Genomic DNA, 22,367 nt, shown 5'->3' with positions numbered 1-22,367 from the left:
TCCATGGTAACTGGTCTCGGATGTGGACAGTCCTGTGCCCGGAAGTGAACCGGGGGTGGATGTCCTGTGCCCGAAAGAGGACTGGCATGTGTAACGACTGCAAACAGGTGGATATGGTGCCCGGCTGCTATCCGAAGGATATCCTGGGCTGTGTACAGCTGTGTGAGTATAGAGTTTGTGATACAGCGGTGCAGGACACCCACGGGAACTAGTCAGAGGAGGACTGGCTTGTGTAGTGCCGGCAACATGTGGAGCTGTTTTTGGAGATTGTAATATGGCGTGCGGTCGCCCCATGGATACTGGACAAGGAGAGGTCTGGTGTGTTTAGGGACTGTAATCTAAAAGCCATATGATGTGTAGTGCTATGAAACTGGCACTGAGACTAGATGCAACTGTGTATATAGAACTTTGATGACGTGTGCTATAAAATACTGTGCACCTTTGTGTGAAGTAACACATTAAAGAGACTTTTGTGTTTGAACTTTGTGGGTCACTGCCTCTTCACTCCGTACGTACGGTGCTACCGCAGAATTACACTCCGCCCCTCAGTGTCCGATTTTTATATTCCTTTGATTTTAATACATTTTCTACAAGACACTGATGACTTTCTCTTGACAATGGAATAGGTGGAATTATGCTATAACTGGCATCCTTGAAGTCAATGTAAAGCCTCGTGTTCATATGTGGTCATGGAAACATATTCGGAAGCACCGTCAACAGACTAAGAGGTACAAAGACTTGTACAGAATCAAAATAACCTCAAAGAAACCAACTGAGGACATTATTCGTATGACAGAGGTAATTCTTGTGACAACATACTGTGCAAAACTTGTAAATATAGCTGATTTTACAATGTATTTCACTGCAGGTTTATGACTAGACCTGTACTTGAAACAGAACCCGAACCCCATTGAAAACAATGGAGAACCAAAATTTTTATTTTGCTCTTTCTCTTTCTTTCTCTTTCTCTCTCTTTTTCTCTTTCTTTCTCTCTCTTTCTATCTTTCTCTCTATCTCTATTTTTCTATCTTTCTCTTTCTTTCTCTCTTTTTTCTCTCTCTTTTTTCTCTCTCTCTCTCTCTCTTTCTCTCTCTTTCACTCCGAACTCTGAACATTGCAATAGACTTCTGGGAGAAGTCAGTGTTCGGCGATTAGCACTGGACACTGTCCAGTACAAACCCCAAACTTTTAATTTGGGTTTGCCCAGCCCATCTCAATTTATGACTTGTTTTATAGATATTTAGTGAAAAACTGCCTTGTGACTCTAAATGGTACAGAGTGTCTGTTAAATATCCGTCTGTTATGCACAGATTAATTATCTGTGCTACTCCTCACAGAAACCTTCAGAAATAATAAGGCGCAGAGCAAACAGCGTAATGCATACTGGACCCAGGGCCGGCTCCAGGTTTTTGAGGGCCCCGGGCGAAAGAGTCTCAGTGGGCCCCCCCTTTAACACATACCCCGATTCATGATCGCATATAAACACAGCCATGTAGTATATAGCAGCCCATGTAGTATATAGCGCAGCCCACGTAGTATATAGCAGCGCAGCCCACGTAGTATATAGCAGCGCAGCCCACGTAGTATATAGCAGCGCAGCCCACGTAGTATATAGCAGCGCAACCCACGTAGTATATAGCAGCGCAGCCCACGTAGTATATAGCAGCGCAGCCCACGTAGTATATAGCAGCGCCACTCACTCAGGCACTGGTAGGACTAGGAGCTCCTCCTGAATCTGCCTCATAACTTCAGCAGCACGGCAGCCAGCCAGGGGCGGAGATCAGAGCAGAGAACGTGCTCTCTCCGCCCACAAACAATGTCACACTGGCTGCGTTCTCTTAACCCCTATGTGTGCCTGCCTGGCTGCACTGACTGAGTGAGAAGATGCTTGTGTCAGAGCTGGCACATAGGGGTTAAGAGAACGCAGCCAGCAGTGACTTTGTGGGCGGAGAGAGCATGTTCTCCTGCTCTGCTCTCCCAGCTGTATCTATGACAGCGTGAGTGGGCCCCCCTCTCTCTCTAGGGCCCCGGCATTTGCCCAGGTGCGCCGGGTGCTCACGCCGGCCCTGACTGGACCATTGATGTTTTACTTGTAATAATCTAGATAGTAGATACACTTTAAATATTCTCTTGATTTCATTTTCTCTAAAGTATATGCGATTGGCTTTATGTATTTTTTAAAGTATTTATTTAACTGTATTGGAGGCATTTAACTTATCAGTCTAGCAGGATGTGAATGCTTGACACTTGCTTTAATAGATGTGCTAGGCCTGTGTTCACGCTGGAAAAGCCTTAAATGAATATTCCCATTTCCAAAATCCTATCCCAATATGTAGTAGGTGTAATAATATTAGAAAATACCTCCAATTAGAAATGTAGTATAGTTATTTTGATTAGCTATGTCGCATACCTCATTTGCAGGGCATTGCAATAGCTTGGTATCCACCATCTGCAAGGTTGACCCAGTTTGGGATGGTCCTACACTGTCTAATATTAAAAACATTTCCATGTGTCAGAATTTACCTTAATGTGTATAAGGGCAGACAAAGGATCGGGTCCCGAACTGTGGACACCAGCCATGGGAAGCTATTTAAGTGTAATATCCAGCTCAAAGAAGGGAGACCACGCCTTTGCTTGCACAAAATGCAAAAATACTAACAAAAAACAAAAAAAAATTGAGCTCAGGTTTAAGTTATTATACATGTAGCACACAGTTGTGTGAAAGTGTTTGCCCCCTTACTGATTTCCTATTCTTTTGCATGTTTTTAACACTTAAAGCGAAAGTGTCAGCACAATTGTCGTCAGTAAACTACAAACAGTGTCTTGTTGGCACTGTTATACAGAGAGCGCCAAATAAAGAATGGGCCGCCACGAAGCACGAGAATCTCATTAACTGAAAACTGAAAACAAAGATTAATCAACAACCACAAGATGGAGTTCTTCAACCCAGGCATCATTTTAATCAGTATAACAGTGCCAACCTGACAGTGTCTGTAGTTTACTTGGCACAATCCTGATGACCGGTTCACTTTATATGTTTCAGATCACCAAACAAATTTATACATTAGGCAAAGATAACACAAGTAAAGACAAAATGCAGCTTTTTAAATGAAAGCCTTTATTATTAAGGGGGAAAAAATGAAAACTTATAGGGCCCTGTGAGGAAAAAGTGCCCACCCCCCATAAACCTAATAACTGGTTGGGCCACCCTTAGGCTTAGGAACAAAACCTGCAATCAAGCGTTTGTAATAACTGGCAATGAGACTTTTACAGAGGAATTTTTGCCCACTCCTTTTTCGCCGAATTGCTGTAAATCAGCCACAGTGAAGGGTTTATGAGCTTGGACCACCTTTTTAAGGTCATGCCACAGCATCGTAATCAGATTAAGGACTTTGACTAGGCCACTGCAAAATTTTAATTTTGTTTTTCTTAAGCCATTCAGAGGTGAACTGGCTGGTGTGTTTTGGATCATTGTCCTGCTGCATAATAAACGTGCTTCATCTTGAGGTCATGAACAGATTACCAGATATTCTCCTTTAGAAATTTTTGTAGACAGGAGAATTCATGGTTCCATTTACCACAGCAAGTCTTCCAGGTCATGAAGAAGCACAACAGCCCAAGACCCACACTACCGCCACCAAATTTTACTGTTGGTATGAAATTTTCTGAAATGCTGTGTTACTTCAATGCCAGATGTAATGTACATATACTTTTCAAAAAGTTCAACTTTTGTCTCGTCCGTCCACAGAGTATTCCTTTAAAAGTCTTGAGGATTGCCAAAATGTTTTCTAGCAAAACTGAGATGAGCCTTTATGTTCTTATTGCTCAGCAGTGGTTTTCAACTTGGAACTCTACCCTGCAGGCTATTTTTGCCAAATCTCTTTCAGTCATGAACACTGACCTTAGCTGAGGCAATTGAGGCCTTCAGCTCTTTGGATGTTGTTGTGGGTTCTTTTGCAACCTATTTGATGAGTTGTCGCTGCGCTCTCGGGGTAACTTTGGTCGGCCAGCCACTCCTGGGAAGGTTCACTACTGTTCCATGTTTTCGCCATTTGTGGATAATGGCTTTCGCTGGAGTCCCAAAGCTTTACAAATGGCTTAATAACCTTCTCCAGGCAGATAGATCTCAATTATTTTGTTTCTTATTTTTTCCCGAATTTCTTTGGATCGCTGCATGTTGTCTAGTTTTTGAGGAGCTTTTGTTCTACTTCACATTATCAGGCAGGTTCTATTTAAGGGATTTCTTGATTGAGAACAGGTGTGGCAATAATCAGGCCTGTTTGTGGCTAGGGAATTTGAACTCCGCTTCCCAAAGATGTTGTCATGGTTCATTTTGTATTCGTGGCATCGCTTTGATTGCTAGTCAGCTGATGTGAGTGATGACCACTTCCACCATCCTTTAATAAGTCACATGACCCATCAGCTAACTGTCGATGATATAGTAATCTATGTTGACCAAGCCTGGAGTAAAGAGCTCTCTAGTTGCAGTGGTGCTTCTGCCGTGTTCATGGAGTTTTTGGTCCTGGTGCCGTATACTCAGCTGTGTGGTGCTTTCAGCGGGGACAGTGTTAAGTTCTATTTTCTCTTTTTTTGTCTGTCTTGTTATTGTCCCTCTCCCTGTGTTGTTCACCATCTGCAGTGGTGAGGCTAGTGTCCTTGCCGGCCAGTGCACTAGCCAGGGAATAGTGAGGAGAAAAACAGGGATTAGGCATGAGACGGTATGAGCGGTATGACCCGCTTAAAGCATTAAGGGAGTTTAGGGACAGGCACAGGTTGGAGCTCAGGAGGTGCCCCGTCCCTTGTTCCCTACTGTGAGGGCCTTCCTCTCCACATTCCATCCCGTTGTTGGTGTGAGTTGTGTTGTCCAGTGGATTCTAACTATATTGGTTCGTGACAGATGTGATAAACCACAGTTAATTTATGTTTTAAAGGGGAGGGGGGTGGCAATCACCTTTTAACACCTGGCTCTGTAGGTTTGGATTCCTTTTTCCCTGAATAATAAATACCTTCATTTAAAGACTGCATTTTGTGTTTACTTATGTTAACTTTGTCTAATATGTAAATTTGCAATGTTCAAGGAAAAAAAAAAAAAACGGCACCAGTCAATATGTAAAAAATCCCTGGAAGGATGAATAGACATTTTTTTTTTATTTAAATAGATTTTTATTAACAATATAAAGAAGAACATCCGGATGTCATTAACATTACATTATGTCACATACACATTTTCTTATTATTGTATTTCAAAACACCCCAACATTACCCCAACTATCCCCCTCCCCCCTAAGACAGCTCATACCCAATCTACACCCACTGAGGCCTTCCCTGCCTCGTATAGTTTATCCTTATCCAGGTCTTAAGAAACTCGACGTCTATACTCCTCAATCCAATTCAAGCCAAGGAGACCACATCTTATTATACATTTCTATTCTCCCCCTTTTTTTGTACACCCCCTTTTCCAATTTTAAACCATGTTGAACATATTGGAGAAATTCCCTTCTCGCAGGTGGTTCCGCATTAATCCAATTTCGTGCTATTACTTTCCTTGCCATATAGAGTAACCTAGCAATTGCAATCTTCCAAGTATTGTCAACTCCAATTTCTTCCACATATCCCAGCACGCATACTATCGGGTCTCTAAGAACTCTGCACTTATACGCTACTTCAACCCGGCTCAAAACCACCACCCAAAAAGCAGCTAGCCTAGGACACGTCCACATCATATGATATATTCCTGCATTCTCACTCGCACACCTCGGGCACTCAGAGTTGGCACGCAGTCCCGCTTTGTATAGCACTTCCGGAGATTTATATACTCTACGCAGAATATATAACTGCGAGAGTCTATATGGTTCACTCAAGGATAGTTGCGGAACCCACTCCATCACCGATTCCCAGGTTTCATTCTCCATCGGCCCTACTTCCCTCTCCCACTTAGCTCTCGCCTTTATAGGGAAATCTAGCAAAAACGTGTGCATAAGGTCCTTGTACAGAGTAGAAATAACTCCCCTTGTAGTCCCGTCACCACACACATACTCCAACACAATATCCTCTTGAATTCTGATATCAACCTTCTTCTTCTGAGCTCTAAAGGCATGTCTCATCTGCGCGTACTGATATACCCCTGTGGACCGTAGCCCAAATTCTACCTGCAATTGAGAAAAGGACTTCAATGCTTGCTGCTGAATTATCTGGTGAACAAAACAAATTCCCTTATTCTGCCATTCCATCAGTCCTCCCAAAGCCTCAAATTCCTTTAAATTGCTATTAGACCATATCGGTGTGAATTTAGTCAACCCTGTAACCCCACGAATCTGCCTTAGTCTATTCCATAGTTTACGAATCAGGAACAGGGTTGGGTATACTTTCCCCAAAGCGCCCAAAGAGCCATCTTCCAAACACCTAGCCATCGGTCGTCGGTCCGTCACCTCTTCCATTAGATGTTGTACTGCACTGGACGACGCCCCTCACGCCCAGCCCTTCAAATGCTGGCTCTGTGCCGCAAGGAAGTATATTTCCGGGTTGGGCAAAGCCAACCCACCATCCTCCTTAGGTCGCTGAAGCGTCTCCAGGCTAATACGTGGATATTGTCTTCCCCATATCAAACTTCTAAAGAGGGCATTAATCTGCCTGAACTTCCCCCGAGGGATCCAAATTGGTGCGTTATGTAGAACATATAGAATTTTAGGCATCAGGACCATTTTAATAAGGTTTACCCTACCGACGACCGATAGATGTAGTCTATGCCAGGCATCTACCTTCGCCTTGAGTACTCCCATAACAGGAGCCAAATTCCTCTGTAGGTACTCCGCAATTGGCACCGAAACATATATTCCAAGGTATTTAAATTTAGAAACCACCTGTAACCTTTCATCACCAACATCCTCACTCACATTCTCACCTACATCATCCACCCTAAAAAGAACCGACTTATCCCAATTAATTGTCAATCCCAACACAGTACCAAATCTCTCAACAATTTCAATGGCCCCTCTTAGTGAATCGTCTGGATCTGCCAGGAACAGCAAAACATCATCCGCGTATAACGCTATTTTTTCCTCTATTTTCCCATACCTAAACCCAGGGACCCTATCAGACTGCCGAATCTTAGCAGCAAGAGGTTCTACAGCCAGCGCGAACAGGAGGGGTGAGAGCGGCTAGTACCCCTAGCCAGCCCTATAGGTTGAGACAGCTCCCCGTTCACTCTAATTCTAGCCGACGGTGATGAATACAGCAGCTGTATCCAGGCCACAAACTGCGGACCAAACCCCATACATTCCAACACCTGCCAGAGATATCCCCACTCAACACTGTCAAACGCCTTATGGGCATCCAGCGATACAATCACTCTTCGACCACCGTTATCTGCCTCTACCTGCATATTTACAAATAACCTCCGCAAATTAATCGCCGTGGATCTGTCAGGCATAAAGCCAGATTGGTCCGAATGCACCAGACTCGTAATAACACTAGAGAGTCGGAGAGCCAACACCTTGGCCAGAAGCTTGACATCAATAGTTAGTAACGAAATTGGGCGGTTAGACTCCGGTTTCCCCAAGTCCTTATCCTTCTTTGGAATAACCACTATTATGGCCTCTCTCATAGAGGCTGGCAAGCGCCCACAGTACCTAGCTTCCTCCAGTACCATTTTTAATCTAGGAATCAACACCTCTGCCAACCCTTTATAGATCTCAGCGGGTAGCCCATCGACCCCAGGTGCCTTCCCATTAGCCATAGACATCAATGCCCGATTCAATTCCTCCTCAGTGATAGGGGCCTCAAGGCTCTCCCTATCTGCCTCATTCAGTCTCGGCAAATCCAGACCCTCCAAGAAAGTCAGTGTGTCCTCGACCAATTTACCAGCCCGAGAGGAATACAAATCTGCATAGAAGTCCGCGAAGGTCCTCAAAATTTCAGGCGTTTCCGTTATTCTACCTCCACTTGCAGATTCCAAAGAGTGTATATATGAAGAACCTCTCTGAGCAGCAGCCACTACCGACAGCATGTGACCCACTGTTTCTCCCTCCTGGTAAAACAACACCCTTTGGAAATCCCGCTTCCTCTCAGCTTTGCCTAGCAGAATTTTTTCCAAATGATTTTGTGCGTCTTTCATCCTTCTCTCTGCCTCAGGGGTTCCCAGTGTGGCCATCCCATCTTCTGCTTCCTTCAACTCCTCAACTGCCGCTTTTTCTGCCTCTCTCGTCCTCCGCTTACACCTACTAATGTCCCTAAACAGTAGTCCCCTCAAATACGCCTTCATTGCATCCCAAATTGTAAGGGCGTCGGTACTTCCATCATTTAAAAGAAAAAATTCCGCCACCTCCCGTCCTATACTTTCCAACTCAATGCTCTGTAACCAATTAGGATGAATCTTCCATTCTCTCCCACTTAGCATGCGAGCCCCCTCCAATCTAACTTCTACTTCAATTGGACTATGGTCCGACAAGGCCCTTGGCAGATATCTCACCTCCCCAACCAGTGTATCCAAAATCCTGTTACCCAGAGCCATATCAATCCTAGAGAGCGTGGCATGCGCTGGTGAATAACATGAGTACCCTCTCTCTCCAACGTGTCTAACCCTCCAAAGATCAATCATACCTATCTCCTGTATATAGGTGCCAAATGTTGTTATATGTCCCTCCAACCTATTCTGAGTATTCTTATTTTTGTCCCAATAATCATCACAGATGTTGTTTAGATCTCCGATAATTATTAACGGTGTCGGTCCCCATCTTTCCACTCGCTCCATTACTTCTCTGATTTTCCTGCTAGAGTAGGGAGGCGGAATATACATCGCGGCCACACACAACATCACTCCATACAATATACATCGTATTAGTACGTACTGCCCCTCCACATCCACATATACCTTCTCCTCCTCATACTGAACTCCCGCTGGAACCAAGATTGAGACTCCTCTTGCATACGTGGAGAAGGTAGAATGATAACCCTTCTGAATCCACCTTCTATTCAGGACATCCACCTTTTCCCTTACCAAATGCGTCTCCAGCAAGCATATCATCGAGGCCCGTTGATCTCTTGCATATTGCAAACACGCTGCCCGTCTGGATTTCTCCCCTAGGCCTCTCACATTCCAGCTCAAAATTTTAAAACGGGTCCCCATTACTTGACTCATCTTTACTAAAAGTATCATCATTTTTGAGCACAAGCTGTCCAACTACCCTCCCCCCCCCCCCCCCCATCCCAACTCCCCCTCCCACCCATCCCCCCTCACATCTACCCTTCTTTCCGCCTCTTTTCAAGAGTGGGGCATCATCGCCCATAGCGAACACTCCGTTTGGCGTTACCTTCCCAACCCTCCTCCCACCACTGTACATAACAGGATTTCAGACAATTTGAAAAATAACATGTCTCAAAATATTTCAAACATAGAATTATTTACACCCGCAAGAAACCTGCATACACTTAAAATATGCCGCTTACCCTTCCTCCCTCCTTCCCAGCATCCATTACACCATCCCTTTAACTTTAACTGAATATAATCCAACTCCCTTCTTCACCACCCATACCCCCTGGTTTGTCAATCACATGACTCTATGCCCCTTGACAAATAAGTGACCAAAATCAGACTCTTCCCACAGTTTGTCTCCTTTTCCTTTCAGCTTTTTAGCATTAATATCGATCCACTGGGTAGCTTCCTCCGGCTTCTGAAAAAAATGAATTTTATCAAACGCCACCACCCTCAGTCTTGCTGGAAACATCATGGAATACTGCACTCCCAGTTCTCTCAGCCGTCTCTTGATACCCGTGAACATCATCTGTTGTCTCTGCACCAAAGTAGAATAGTCTGGGTATATAGCAATCTTTTGGCCTTCAACTGTCAGATCCGTCATGTCTCTGGCCTTCCTCAGGATAATGTCTCTGTCTCTATAATTTAGAATTTTGGCAAGCATGGTACGGGGATTCGCTCCAGGGACAGGTGGTTTCGGCGGGACCCTATGCGCTCTCTCTACCGCGAACACTTTTGTTAGCGCCATATCTCCAAATGTCTCTAACAGCCAGTTTTCAATGTACTCCGTTGGATTCCTCCCTTCAGCTTTTTCAGGGATGCCCACTATGCGGATATTATTTCTTCTGGACCTATTCTCAAGGTCCTCATTTTTTGCCGCCAATTCAGCTATTGCTTGAGTGAACTTTTTCTCTGCTTTTTGCAGCTGCACTATATGGTCTTCTGCAGTGCTCACTCTCTCTTCTACCCCCCCCCCCCACACGTTTGTCAATCTTCTGCATGGCTGCGTTTATCTGGGCTGTGTCCCCCTTAACCTCCTGTATCTGTAAGGTCAGAGACTGTTTACTTGAAGAAACCAGAGCAAAAACGTCTCTTAGGGTAGGCTCAGCTTCTGGCGCCATTTCCTCGGGTCCCCCTTCTGCCACCGCCATTTTACTCTCCTTTCTCCCCTGTTGTACCTCATGTTCTCCTGCTGGGCTCTCCTCCTCCTCCTCCTCTTCGGTATCAGCTCCGGCTCCCTCCTCTGCGGCCTCCGCTCTCGCAAACTGCTGGAGCTTTGCTGCAACCTCCATACGTTTTCTGCATGCGGCGTTCTCCTTGTCTGCCTTTTCCCTTGTGTCGGCGCCATCTTGGATTGTGCCTGCCTCCCCGGCTCCCGCGTCCTTCTGCCGTCTCCTTGTCATTTTCGCCGGTTCAAGCGCTACCGCTCAGCGCCACCGGGCTCTACAAGTCTCCCCGCACCGATAAGCCCCCACAGGGACCGAACAGCAGCGGCTCTGCAGGATTTTAAGCTGTACAGCGGCGGGAGCTCACAGCCGCACGTCCGCTCACATGGACTCTCAGGCCACACCCCAAGGATGAATAGACATTGCTTATGAAGAGCTACAGCAGCTAATCGAACAGTGTTTGGTGCTCTGCATAAAGTACTTGAATGTGCAATATTGAAGAAAATAATCTGCGACACTCACCAGTTTGAATTAATGTGAAAAAGTCCTTTTTTCCATTCCTTGGGGTTAGGACTTAAACATAATGTACAGGTTTGCAGAGGCATGCAGGGAGAGGCAGAGTGGATGATGGCCACTTCTCATAGCAACCTTAGACCTGTAGAAGCAATGTTAAGTGAAACAGTCATTGTCCACTCTGCTTCTCCCTGCATGCCTCTGTAACCTGCACAACATATTTTAGTTCTAACCCCAAGGAATGGAATAACAAACTTTTTCACATTAATTCAAGCTGGTGAGTTCTGCATCTTTTTTTCTTTAATATATAAATTTGTTTGGTGATCTGGAACATTTAAATGTGACAAACATGCAAAAGAATAGGAAATCAGGAAGGGGGCAAACCTTTTTTTTTACACAACTGTATGTGTTTTTTTTTTTGTTTATAATTTTTATACTAAAAAAAAAAAAAAGCTTGTAGCTCACAAAATTCAAGTCCTATGTCACAAAGACACAAGAAAACAAATTATTATTTTAACTGGCTGACTAGGTACAATTGTAACTATTCCGTTTTAAAATTGCAATACCTTTTTTTCGAAAAGCCGTAGAGGGCTAAAATTTCGTGACATCTCTGCAGTTTTGGTTCAGAATATATTGGCCAAATATCACAGTGGAGGTATATGTGAAGGTACAATTGTACCTCTGCAGCCTGTTAACGTTGTAAAATTATGCAGCCTGACAAAGGTTAACCCCTTAATCCCATATGACGTACTATCCCATCCAGGTGACCTGGGACTTAATTCCCAGTGACGGGATAGTACGTCATATGCGATCGGCCGCGCTCACGGGGGGAGCGCGGCCGGGTGTCAGCTGACTATCGCAGCTGACATCCGGCAATATGTGCCAGGAGCGGTCACAGACCGCTCCCGGCACATTAACCCCCGGCACACCGCGATCAAACATGATCGCGATGTGCCGGCGGTACAGGGAAGCATCGCGCAGGGAGGGGGCTCCCTGCGTGCTTCCCTGAGACGATCGGTACACGGTGATGTACTCACCGTGTACCGAGTGTCTTCTCCCTGCAGTCCCCGGATCCAAAATGGCCGCGGGGCTGCATCCGGGTCCTGCAGGGAGTACTTCCGGGTCGCCTGCAGCTCTGTAAGCCTGCAGCGATGTCAGTGAGATTGCCGATCTTACAGAGTGCTGTGCAAACTGTAAGATCGGCGATCTGTGATGTTCCTCCCTTGGACAAAGTAAAAAAGTAAAAAAAAAAAAAAATTTCCACATGTGTAAAAAAATAAATAAAAAAAATTACTAAATAAATAAAAAAAAAAATATATTATTCCCATAAATACATTTCTTTATCTAAAAAAAAAACACAAAAAAAACAATAAATGTACACATATTTAGTATCGCCGCGTGCGTAACGACCCGACCTATAAAACTGTCCCAGTAGTTAACCCCTTCAGTGAACACCGTAAGAAAAAAAAAGAGCCAAAAAACAACGCTTTATTATCATACCACCGAACAAAAAGTGGAATAACACGCAATCAAAAAGACAAATATAAATAACCATGATACCGCTGAAAACGTCATCTTGTCCCGCAAAAAACGAGCCGCCACAAAGCATAATAAGCAAAAAAATAAAAAAGTTATAGTCCTGAGAATAAAGCGATGCCAAAATAATTATTTTTTCTATAAAATAGCTTTTATCGTATAAAAGCGCCAAAACATAAAAAAATGATATAAATGAGGTATCGCTGTAATCGTACTGACCTGACGAATAAAACTGCTTCATCCACTTTACCAAACGCGGAACGGTATAAACGCCTCCCCCAAAAGAAATTCATGAATAGCTGGTTTTTGGTCATTCTGCCTCACAAAAATCGGAATAAAAAATGATCAAAAACTGTCACGTGTCCAAAAATGTTACCAATAAAAACGTCAACTCGTCCCGCAAAAAACAAGACCTCACATGACTCTGTGGACCAAAATATGGAAAAATTATAGGTCTCAAAATGTGGAGATGCAAAAACTTTTTTGCTTTAAAAAAAGCGTATTTTAGTGTGTGACGGCTGCCAATCATAAAAATCTGATATAAAAAACGCTATAAAATTAAATCAAACCCCCCTTCATCACCCCCTTAGTTAGGGAAAAATAATAAAATTAAAAAAATGTATTTATTTCCATTTTCCCATCAGGGCTAGGGTTAGGGTTGGGGCTAGGGTTAGGGTTGGGGCTAGGGTTAGGGTTGGGGCTAGGGTTGGGGCTAGGGTTGGGGCTAGGGTTAGGTTGGGGTTAGGGTTGGGGTTAGGGTTGGAGCTAAAGTTTTAGGGTTGGGGCTAAAGTTAGGGTTAGGGTTGGGGCTCAAGTTAGGGTTAGGGTTTGGATTATATTTACGGTTGGGATTAGAGTTGGGATTAGAATTAGGGGTGTGTCAGGGTTAGGGGTGTGGTTAGGGTTACCGTTGGGATTAGGGTTAGGGGTGTGCTAGGGTTTCAGGTAGAATTGGGGAGTTTCCACTGTTCAGGCACATCAGGGGCTCTCCAAACGCGACATGGCGTCCGATCTCAATTCCAGCCAATTCTGCGTTGAAAAAATAAAACAGTGCTCCTTCCCTTCCGAGCTCTCCGGTGCGCCCAAACAGGGGTTTACCCCAACATATCGGGTATCAGCGTACTCAGGACAAATTGGACAACAACTTTTGGTGTCCAAGTTCTCTTGTTATCCTTGGGAAAATAAAAATGTGGGGGGCTAAAAATCATTTTTGTGGGGAAAAATAAGATTTTTTTTTATTTTCGCGGCTCTGCGTTGTAAACTGCAGTGAAACACTTGGGGGTTCAAAGTTCTCACAACACATCTAGATAAGTTCCTTGGGGGGTCTAGTTTCCAATATGGGGTCTCTTGTGGGGGGTTTCTACTGTTTGGGTACATCAGGGGCTCTGCAAATGCAACGTGACGCCTGCAGACCCATCCATCTAAGTCTGTATTCCAAATGGCGCTCCTTCCCTTCCGAGCTCTGCCATGCGCCCAAACAGTGCTCCCCCCCCCACATATGGGGTATCAGCGTACTCAGGACAAATTGCACAACAACTTTTGTGGTCTAATTTCCTCTCTTACCCTTGGGAAAATAAAAAATTGGGGGCAAAAAGATCATTTTTGTGAAAAAATATGATTTTTTTATTTTTACGGCTCTGCCTTATAAATTTCTATGAAGCACTTGGTGGGTCAAAGTGCTCACCACACATCTAGATAAGTTCCTTAAGGGGTCTACTTTCCAAAATGGTGTCATTTGTGGGGGGTTTCAATGTTTAGGCACATTAGGGGCTCTCCAAACGCAACATGGCGTCCCATCTCAATTCCAGTCAATTTTGCATTGAAAAGTCAAATGGCGCTCCTTCCCTTCCGAGCTCTGCCATGCGCCCAAACAATGGTTTACACCCACATATGGGGTATCAGCGTACTCTGGACAAATTGTACAACAACTTTTGGGGTCCATTTTCTCCTATTACCCTTGGTAAAATAAAACAAATTGGAGCTGAAGTAAATTTTTTGTGAAAAAAAAGTTAAATGTTCATTTTTATTTAAACATTCCAAAAATTCCTGTGAAACACCTGAAGGGTTAATAAACTTCTTGAATGTGGTTTTGAGCACCGTGAGGGGTGCAGTTTTTAGAATGGTGTGACTCTTGGTTATTTTTTTATCATATAGACCCCTCAAAATGACTTCAAATGTGATGTGGTCCCTAAAAAAAAATGGTGTTGTAAAAATGAGAAATTGCTGGTCAACTTTTAACCCTTATAACTCCCTAACAAAAAAATTGTGCTGATGTAAAGTAGACATGTGGGAAATGTTACTTATTAAGTATTTTGTGTGACATATCTCTGTGATTTAATTGCATAAAAATTAAAAGTTGGAAAATTGTGAAATTGTGAAATTTTTGCCAAATTTCTGTTTTTTCCCCACAAATAAGCGCAGGTAATGTCAAAGAAATTTTACCACTATCATGAAGTACAATATGTCATGAGAAGACATTGTCAGAATCACCGGGATCCGTTGAAGCGTTCCAGAGTTATAACCTCATAAAGTGACAGTGGTCAGAATTGTAAAAATTGGCCCGGTCATTAACGTGCAAACCTTGGGAGTAAAGGGGTTAAAGTATAAAGCTGCCTTATCTATTTTACCACATCAGGAATGGGATAAAAAAAATCAGTTCCTGAACTGCTGGTCTTTGTTCATAATGCCTCCCAAAAATTGGAATAGAAAGCGATGAAAAAATATGTGCCCATCAATAGAACCAATAAAAACATCAACTTGTCCCGCAAAAAACAATCTGTGAAATGCGCCTTTAGGGTTGTAGGTGCCAAGTAAAACAGCCTGTTGCATCCAAGATGAAAAGGAATATTAGCGAAGCACTTGCCCAGGATATGCAATATTCTGTCCATTAAAGGCAAAGAGGATTTTCAATAACCAAGACTGCGTTCTCAGTTGTTTTTGTAGTTCTCATTGACTACAAGAGAGAAAGGCTCTTAATGTTAGAATCTGACTATTGTGGCTATATACACGTATTATTTCCTGAATCAAAAGGAAATAGCAGTTTAAGAAGCCCCATTGGCTAGTGTGAAAATTTCTATTTTTTTATTTTTAATACAGATTGTGCTATGTAAAAAAAAAAAAAAACATTGCATAAATAACACAAAAATCTGATATAAGGTAGGAGGCCAGAACTGAGGAAAAGTGAGCAAAGCCTTAGTATAGCTTGAAATTTTCGGTTAGCTATGGGATATTTGTCTTCGAAATAGTTGAGTGTTTCATTTGTGAAATCTCCATGTTTCAGGAGCATGAAGTAACTCTGGATATCTTTTGCATTACACTAGCAAGACAACAGGCGGAAGTGGAGGTAAGACTACTATGTACCGTATATACTTGAGTATTAGCTGACCCGAGTATAAGCCGAGGCACCTAATTTTGCCACGGAAAACTGGGTAAGCTTATTGACTCGAGTATAAGCCGGGTATGTATTGTCCCCTCATCCTTGTCCTGCTATGTGTGGCTCCCCCGTCCTGTCCTGCTCTGTGTGGTTCCCCATGTTGTATGCATGGCTCCCCCGGTCCCATCTTGTATGCATGGTTCGGCTCCCCCACCCCATCCTTGTATGCATGGCTCGGCTCCCCCCTCCCATCCTTGTATGCTTGGCTGGGCTTCCCAGTCCTCCGTCATACTTACCCTCCTTGCACTGTCGCTGAACGTCCCTGCATCTCTGTCCCAGTGTGGCTGCTTCCTGTGCTGAGCTGTCACGTGCTACCGCTCATTAAGGTCATAAATATTCGCTCCACGCCTATGGGAGTGGAGTCGTGTCCATATTCATTACCTTAAAGAGTGGTACCACGTGACCGCTCGGCACAGCAAGAAGCTGCCTTGCCGGGACAGAGAAACAGAGAGACGGAGATGTAGTGAGGGAGGGTGAGTATTGATGTCTTCTGGAAGCCGGTGACTGCAGCTGTCACTGTGCTACAGCCACCAGCTCCCCCTCCCCCGCTGGTTTTCTGGACCATGACTCATGTGTAAACCGAGAGGGGCACTTTCAGCACAAAAAATGTGCTGAAAATCTCAGCTTATACACGAGTATATACGGTATCTTTTTCTTGTATTTTTCTTATATTTAATGTTATTGTTGTATGGATTAATCCATTTTCATGTAAAAGGAGCATGAATATAAAAGCATTGGTTAGCCCTATCTTTTAACCCTTTAGGCAACCAAAGCTGGACTTAAGATATTCAGACCAGGAGTTAAAGATGAGGACAGTAGCTCAAAAGGATGGTTTGGTTGGATGTGGGGTTGGTCCGGCAGTAACCCAGAGAAACAGGAAGAAGCAAAATCTGGAAGTAAGTGCACTTCATACGTGTGTGTAATCCTCTCGACTGGCCACCATGGTAACAGCTGGTCGCTCCATTTAAAAGCCGCATCCAGAAATTGACATTGGTATGTAAATGGTTAATAGCACTGTAGCCACTGCTGTTGTCTCGGCTCTCCTAAGCCCCTTCTACACAAGAACGCCCCATAGGTTCGACCCCAAAAGTTGTTGTGCAATTTGTCCTGAGTATGCCTATACCCCATGTGTTGGGGTAAACCACTGTTTCGGCACACGGCAGAGCTCGGAAGGGAAGGAGCACTATTTTACTCTTTCAATGCACAATTGACTGGAATTGAGATCGGATGCCATGTCGTGTTTGGAGAGCCCCTGATGTGCCTAAACAGTGAAAACCCCCCAATTCTAACTCGAACCCTAACCCAAACACACCCCTAACCCTAATCCCAACCCTAACCCGAGCACACCCCCTAACTGTAATCCCAACCCTAACCACACCCCTAAACCCAACACACCCCTAAACCCGACACACCCCTAAATCCGACACACCCCTAAACCCCTATTTGTTGAAATATTTTTACAATGTAAAAAAAAATTAATTTCATTCTAACTTTTACACTGTGTCCCACTATGGGACACTCATTTTGTGCAGGCTGATCGTTTCCATAGCACGCAGATCTGCATTCTATAGAAGCTGCCAGCGCTGCAATCCCTGCACACTAACCGTAGAGACTTCCTGACATGCACTGCGCATGACAGGAAGTCTCTCAGCTCTGGTAGCCCGGATATCATCATAACGACATCTGATTACCATGGGAACGATCAGGAACCCACGTCATTACGCGGGATCTCCGATCCAAAGGCAGAGGGGCTGACAGCCTCTCTGCCAGCTTCGGAACAGTGCGATCATGTTTGATCACAGTGTCCCGGGGGTTAAAGTGTTGGGAGCGGTACGTGACCGCTCCAGACATTTAGTGCTTGGGTGTCAGCTGTGAGAATCGGGAGCACGGCTGATCGTATTGGACGTACTATTCCGTCCATGGGAATTAAGTCCCAGGTCACGGACGGAATAGTACGTCCAATACCAGAAAGGGGTTAAACAATGCAATATATAATATTGTAGCTATTGTATTTAACACAGATACAAACTGATTTACATTGTGAACCTCTTTTAGGGATTCTGTCAAGCTTTTCTGTTATCTTTTATGGAACGGCAGTGTTAGCTATAGGCAGCCAGAATTTCATCTTTTTAATTCTGTGTATATGCAGTGGACTTAATCCAATCATAAAAAAAGCAGTAAAACAACGACCTCTATAAAATGAGATTAAAAATTCTTCATACAGTGACATTATATTAAAGCTAGATATGGAAAATGCCCATGCCTATTCATGACCTGTGCTTAGCATTTCCCTACCCTCTACGTTTTATGCATTTTAAGCAGTAGACTAGATGTGAAAACTAGTAATAATGGTGTTAACCTCTTAACAACCAGGGGTATTTTAGCTTTTGAATTTCCATTTTGCTCCCCTTCTTCCCAGAGCCATAACTTTTTTTTTTTAATTTTTCAATCAATATGGCCAGGGCTTGTTTTAGGCGGGACAAGTTGTACTGCTGAAAGACGCCATTGGTTTTAACATATCGTGTACTGGAAAATGGGTGAAAAAAAATTTCAGCTGCAGTGAAATTGCAAAAAAAAGTGCAATTCCATAATTGTGTGTATTTTTTTTTTTTTTTACCATGTTCACTAAGGCTATGTGCACACGATGCATTTTTAATGTGTTTTCGCAGCGTTTTTTACACGCCTAAATAGTCCAAAAATGCAATGACATTCCTGAAGTGTTGTGCACATTATCTGTAAATTTCCGTCCGTATTTGCAGCGTTTTTTTTTTCTGCAGCATGTCAATTCTTTTTGCGTTTCTGCAGTTTTTGACTCTGACTTCAATTGAGTCAGTCAAATCTGAAGCAAAAACGCAGGTGTAGGAAAGTTTGCGTATTTGCTGCCAAAAACGCTGCCATTTGTCAATGGAAATAATGTCAGAAGGAGGAAAAGTGTGTGGGCGGAGAATATGTGTGTGTGTCTGTCTGTGTGTGTCTGTCTGTCTGTGTGTGCGACGTGTGTACCCAGGCGTCGTCTGATGCGACTACTACTCCCATCTGGCTATGTCTTTTGTCAAATATAACAGAGATAGCATGAGATGATGATGGGAGAATAGTCTCATCATCCGGCGCCTGTATTCAATTGTAAAAAAAACAAAATATTTACATATTCACATACAAAATACATACTCACCGGACTCCTAATCCCCGATGCCCGTGTCTCCTGCAAACAATCAAAAATAATAAACCAACATATACTCACCTTTCCGCCTTAGTCCATTTAATACCGAGTGTCCCACGTCGATCTCACCCAGCTGCCAGCTATACACTGACAGGAGGTAATCGCTCCTGCAGTGTATCACTGAACCGCTGTGAGAGTTCACCGGAGTTCATCAGCAGATCAGCTCCGGTGCTCTCACTTACGGCACCGCTGCATGGGAATGTTCTCACACAGAGGTACAGTAGTGCCTTAAGTGAGTGCACGGAGCTGATCAGCTGATGAACTCCTGTGAACTCTAACGGCAGCTCAGTGATACACTGACAGGAGGTAATTGCTCCCACAGTGTATTGCCGGAGGTCCAGTAGAGTGGTCAGTGTTGTGAATTCTGTTGTCGGGCTCCCTCCTGTGGTCATGAATGGTACTTCGGCTGGTTCTGTCCATGGACTTCCTCTGGTGGGTGTTTCTGAGTTTCCTTTCACAGGTGACAAGGTTAATTCGTTAGCTGCTGCTCTATTTAACTCCACTTAGATCTTTGCTCCACGCCACCTGTCAATGTTTCAGTATTGGTCTAGTTCACTCCTGGATTGTTCTTGTGACCTGTCTTCCCATCAGAAGCTAAGTTCCAGCTTGTATTTCTTTGGTTTGCTATTTTTCTGTCCAGCTTGCTATTTAATTTGTTGTCTTGCTTGATGGAAGCTCTGGGACGCAGAGGGAGCGCCTCCGCACCGTGAGTCGGTGCGGAGGGTCTTTTTGCGCCCTCTGCGTGGTCTTTTTGTAGGTTTTTGTGCTGACTGCAAAGTAACCTTTCCTATCCTCGGTCTGTTCAGTAAGTCGGCCCTCACTTTGCTTAATCTATTTCATCTCTGTGTTTGTATTTTTATCTTTACTCACAGTCATTATATGTGGGGGGCTGCCTTTTCCTTTGGGAAATTTCTCTGAGGCAAGGTAGGCTTTGTTTTCCTATCTTCGGGGCTAGCTAGTTTCTTGGGCTGTGCCGAGTTGCATAGGGAGCGTTAGGCGCAATCTACGGCTATTTCTAGTGTGGTTGATAGGTTTAGGGATTGCGGTCAGCAGAGTTCCCACGTCCCAGAGCTCGTCCTTTATTATCAGTAACTATCAGGTCATTCCGTGTGCTCTTAACCACCAGGTCCATTATTGTCTTGACCACCAGGTCATAACAGTACAGGTGGCCCAAAGTACTAATGCATCTCAATAGAGGGATAAGAGAAGTTCTGAGACCATTTTTTTTTCTTTGCAGTGTGTTTTGTCTCAATTTTCCCCTTTACCTCTGGGTGGTTCAGGACACTGGTGTAAACATGGACATTCAAGGTCTGTCCTCTTGGATGGATAATCTCACTACAACGATACAAAACATTCAAGATTTTGTGGTTCAGAATCCGATGTCAGAGCCTAAGATACCTATTCCTGATTTGTTTTTTGGTGATAGATCCAAGTTCTTGAATTTTAAAAATAATTGTAAATTGTTTCTTGCCTTGAAACCTCGCTCCTCAGGTGTCCCTGTTCAACAAGTAAAGATCATTATTTCTTTGTTACGTGGGGACCCTCAAGACTGGGCATTTTCCCTTGCGCCAGGAGATCCGGCATTGCGTGATGTTGATGCGATTTTCCTGGCACTTGGATTGCTTTATGACGAACCTAATTCAGTGGATCAGGCAGAGAAAATCTTGCCGGCTCTGTGTCAGGGTCAGGATGAAGCGGAGATATATTGTCAGAAGTTTAGAAAGTGGTCTGTGCTCACTCAGTGGAATGAATGCGCCCTGGCAGCAATCTTCAGAAAGGGTCTCTCTGAAGCCCTTAAGGATGTCATGGTGGGGTTTCCCATGCCTGCTGGTCTGAATGAGTCTATGTCCTTGGCCATTCAGATCGATCGACGCTTGCGTGAGCGTAAAGCTGTTCACCATTTGGCGGTACTATCTGAGCATGGGCCTGAGCCTATGCAATGTGATAGGACTTTGACCAGAGCTGAACGGCAAGAACACAGACGTCGGAATGGGCTGTGTTTTTACTGTGGTGAATCCACTCATGCTATCTCCGATTGTCATAAGCGCACTAAGCGGTTCGCTAGGTCTGCCACCATTGGTACGGTACAGTCTAAATTTCTATTGTCTGTTACTTTGATTTGCTCTTTGTCATCCTATTCTGTTATGGCATTTGTGGATTCAGGCGCTGCCCTGAATTTGATGGACTTGGAGTATGCTAGGCGCTGTGGTTTTTTCTTGGAGCCCTTGCAGTATCCTATTCCATTGAGAGGAATTGATGCTACGCCTTTGGCCAAGAATAAGCCTCAGTATTGGACCCACTTGACCATGTGCATGGCTCCTGCACATCAGGAGGATATCCGCTTTCTGGTGTTGGATAATCTGCATGATTTGGTCGTTTTGGGGTTGCCATGGCTACAGGTTCATAATCCAGTATTGGACTGGAAATCTATGTCTGTGTCCAGCTGGGGTTGCCAGGGGGTACATGGTGATGTTCCATTTTTGTCTATTTCATCTTCCACTACTTCTGAAGTTCCAGAGTTTTTGTCGGATTATCGGGATGTATTTGATGAGCCCAAAGCCAGTGCCCTACCTCCTCTGTTGTGAGTTCTGTTTTTGGGCTCCCTCTGGTGGTTACTGATGGTACTGGGTGAATTGTGTTCTGCTGTCTCTGGTGTCCACCTGTTCTATTAGGATTTGGGAGTTTCCTATTTATCCGGGCTTTCTTGTCATTTCCCCGCCGGCTATCAAGGTTATCAGAGTGTTTTGTTACCTCAGCTTCTGGCTTCAGTAGTCTTCAGGACTAGCTAAGTTTTTGATTTTCTTGTTCCACGTTTTGCTTTATTTTTGTCTTGTCCAGCTTGCATATAATTGTTTCTTTGTTGCTGGTTGCTCTAGCGGGCTGTAATTGCTCCTCATGTTCCATGAGTTGGAACATGAGTTCAAGTAATTACAGGATGGTTTTTTGAAGGGTTTTTTGCTGACCGCGCAGTTTACTTTTGTATCCTCTGCTATCTAGTTTTAGCGGGCCTCATTTTGCTGAATCTGTTTTCATACTGTGTATGTTCCTTCCTCTCATTTCACCGTCATTATATGTGGGGGGCTGCTATTTTTGTGGGGTATTTCTCTGGAGGCAAGAGAGGTCTGTGTTTCTTCTAATAGGGGAAGTTAGATCTTCGGCTGGTGCGAGACGTCTAGGATCAACGTAGGCACGTTCCCCGGCTATTGTTATTTGTGTGTTCAGGTTTAGGGTCGCGGTCAGCTCAGGTTC

The 22,367-nt window shown here is 44.1% G+C and overlaps 1 protein-coding gene across 2 annotated transcripts in view; it reads left to right on the top strand.

The window, feature by feature from the left end:
- VPS13A (vacuolar protein sorting 13 homolog A) overlaps positions 1–22,367 on the top strand; it is a 320,730-nt gene that overhangs the window by 74,854 nt on the left and 223,509 nt on the right. For both annotated transcript variants that reach the window (XM_069763032.1, XM_069763023.1), the window contains exons 13-15: positions 627–798; positions 15,746–15,808; positions 16,662–16,794. In XM_069763032.1, the coding sequence (XP_069619133.1) occupies positions 627–798; positions 15,746–15,808; positions 16,662–16,794 (368 nt within the window). The remainder of the gene's footprint in view (positions 1–626; positions 799–15,745; positions 15,809–16,661; positions 16,795–22,367) is intronic.

This window comes from Ranitomeya imitator, chromosome 1, assembly GCF_032444005.1.
Source record: "Ranitomeya imitator isolate aRanImi1 chromosome 1, aRanImi1.pri, whole genome shotgun sequence".
In the NCBI taxonomy this organism is placed as follows: Eukaryota; Metazoa; Chordata; class Amphibia; order Anura; family Dendrobatidae; genus Ranitomeya; species Ranitomeya imitator.
Note: the sequence above shows the minus strand (reverse complement) of the source record. Positions and strands in the feature narration are given on the sequence as shown.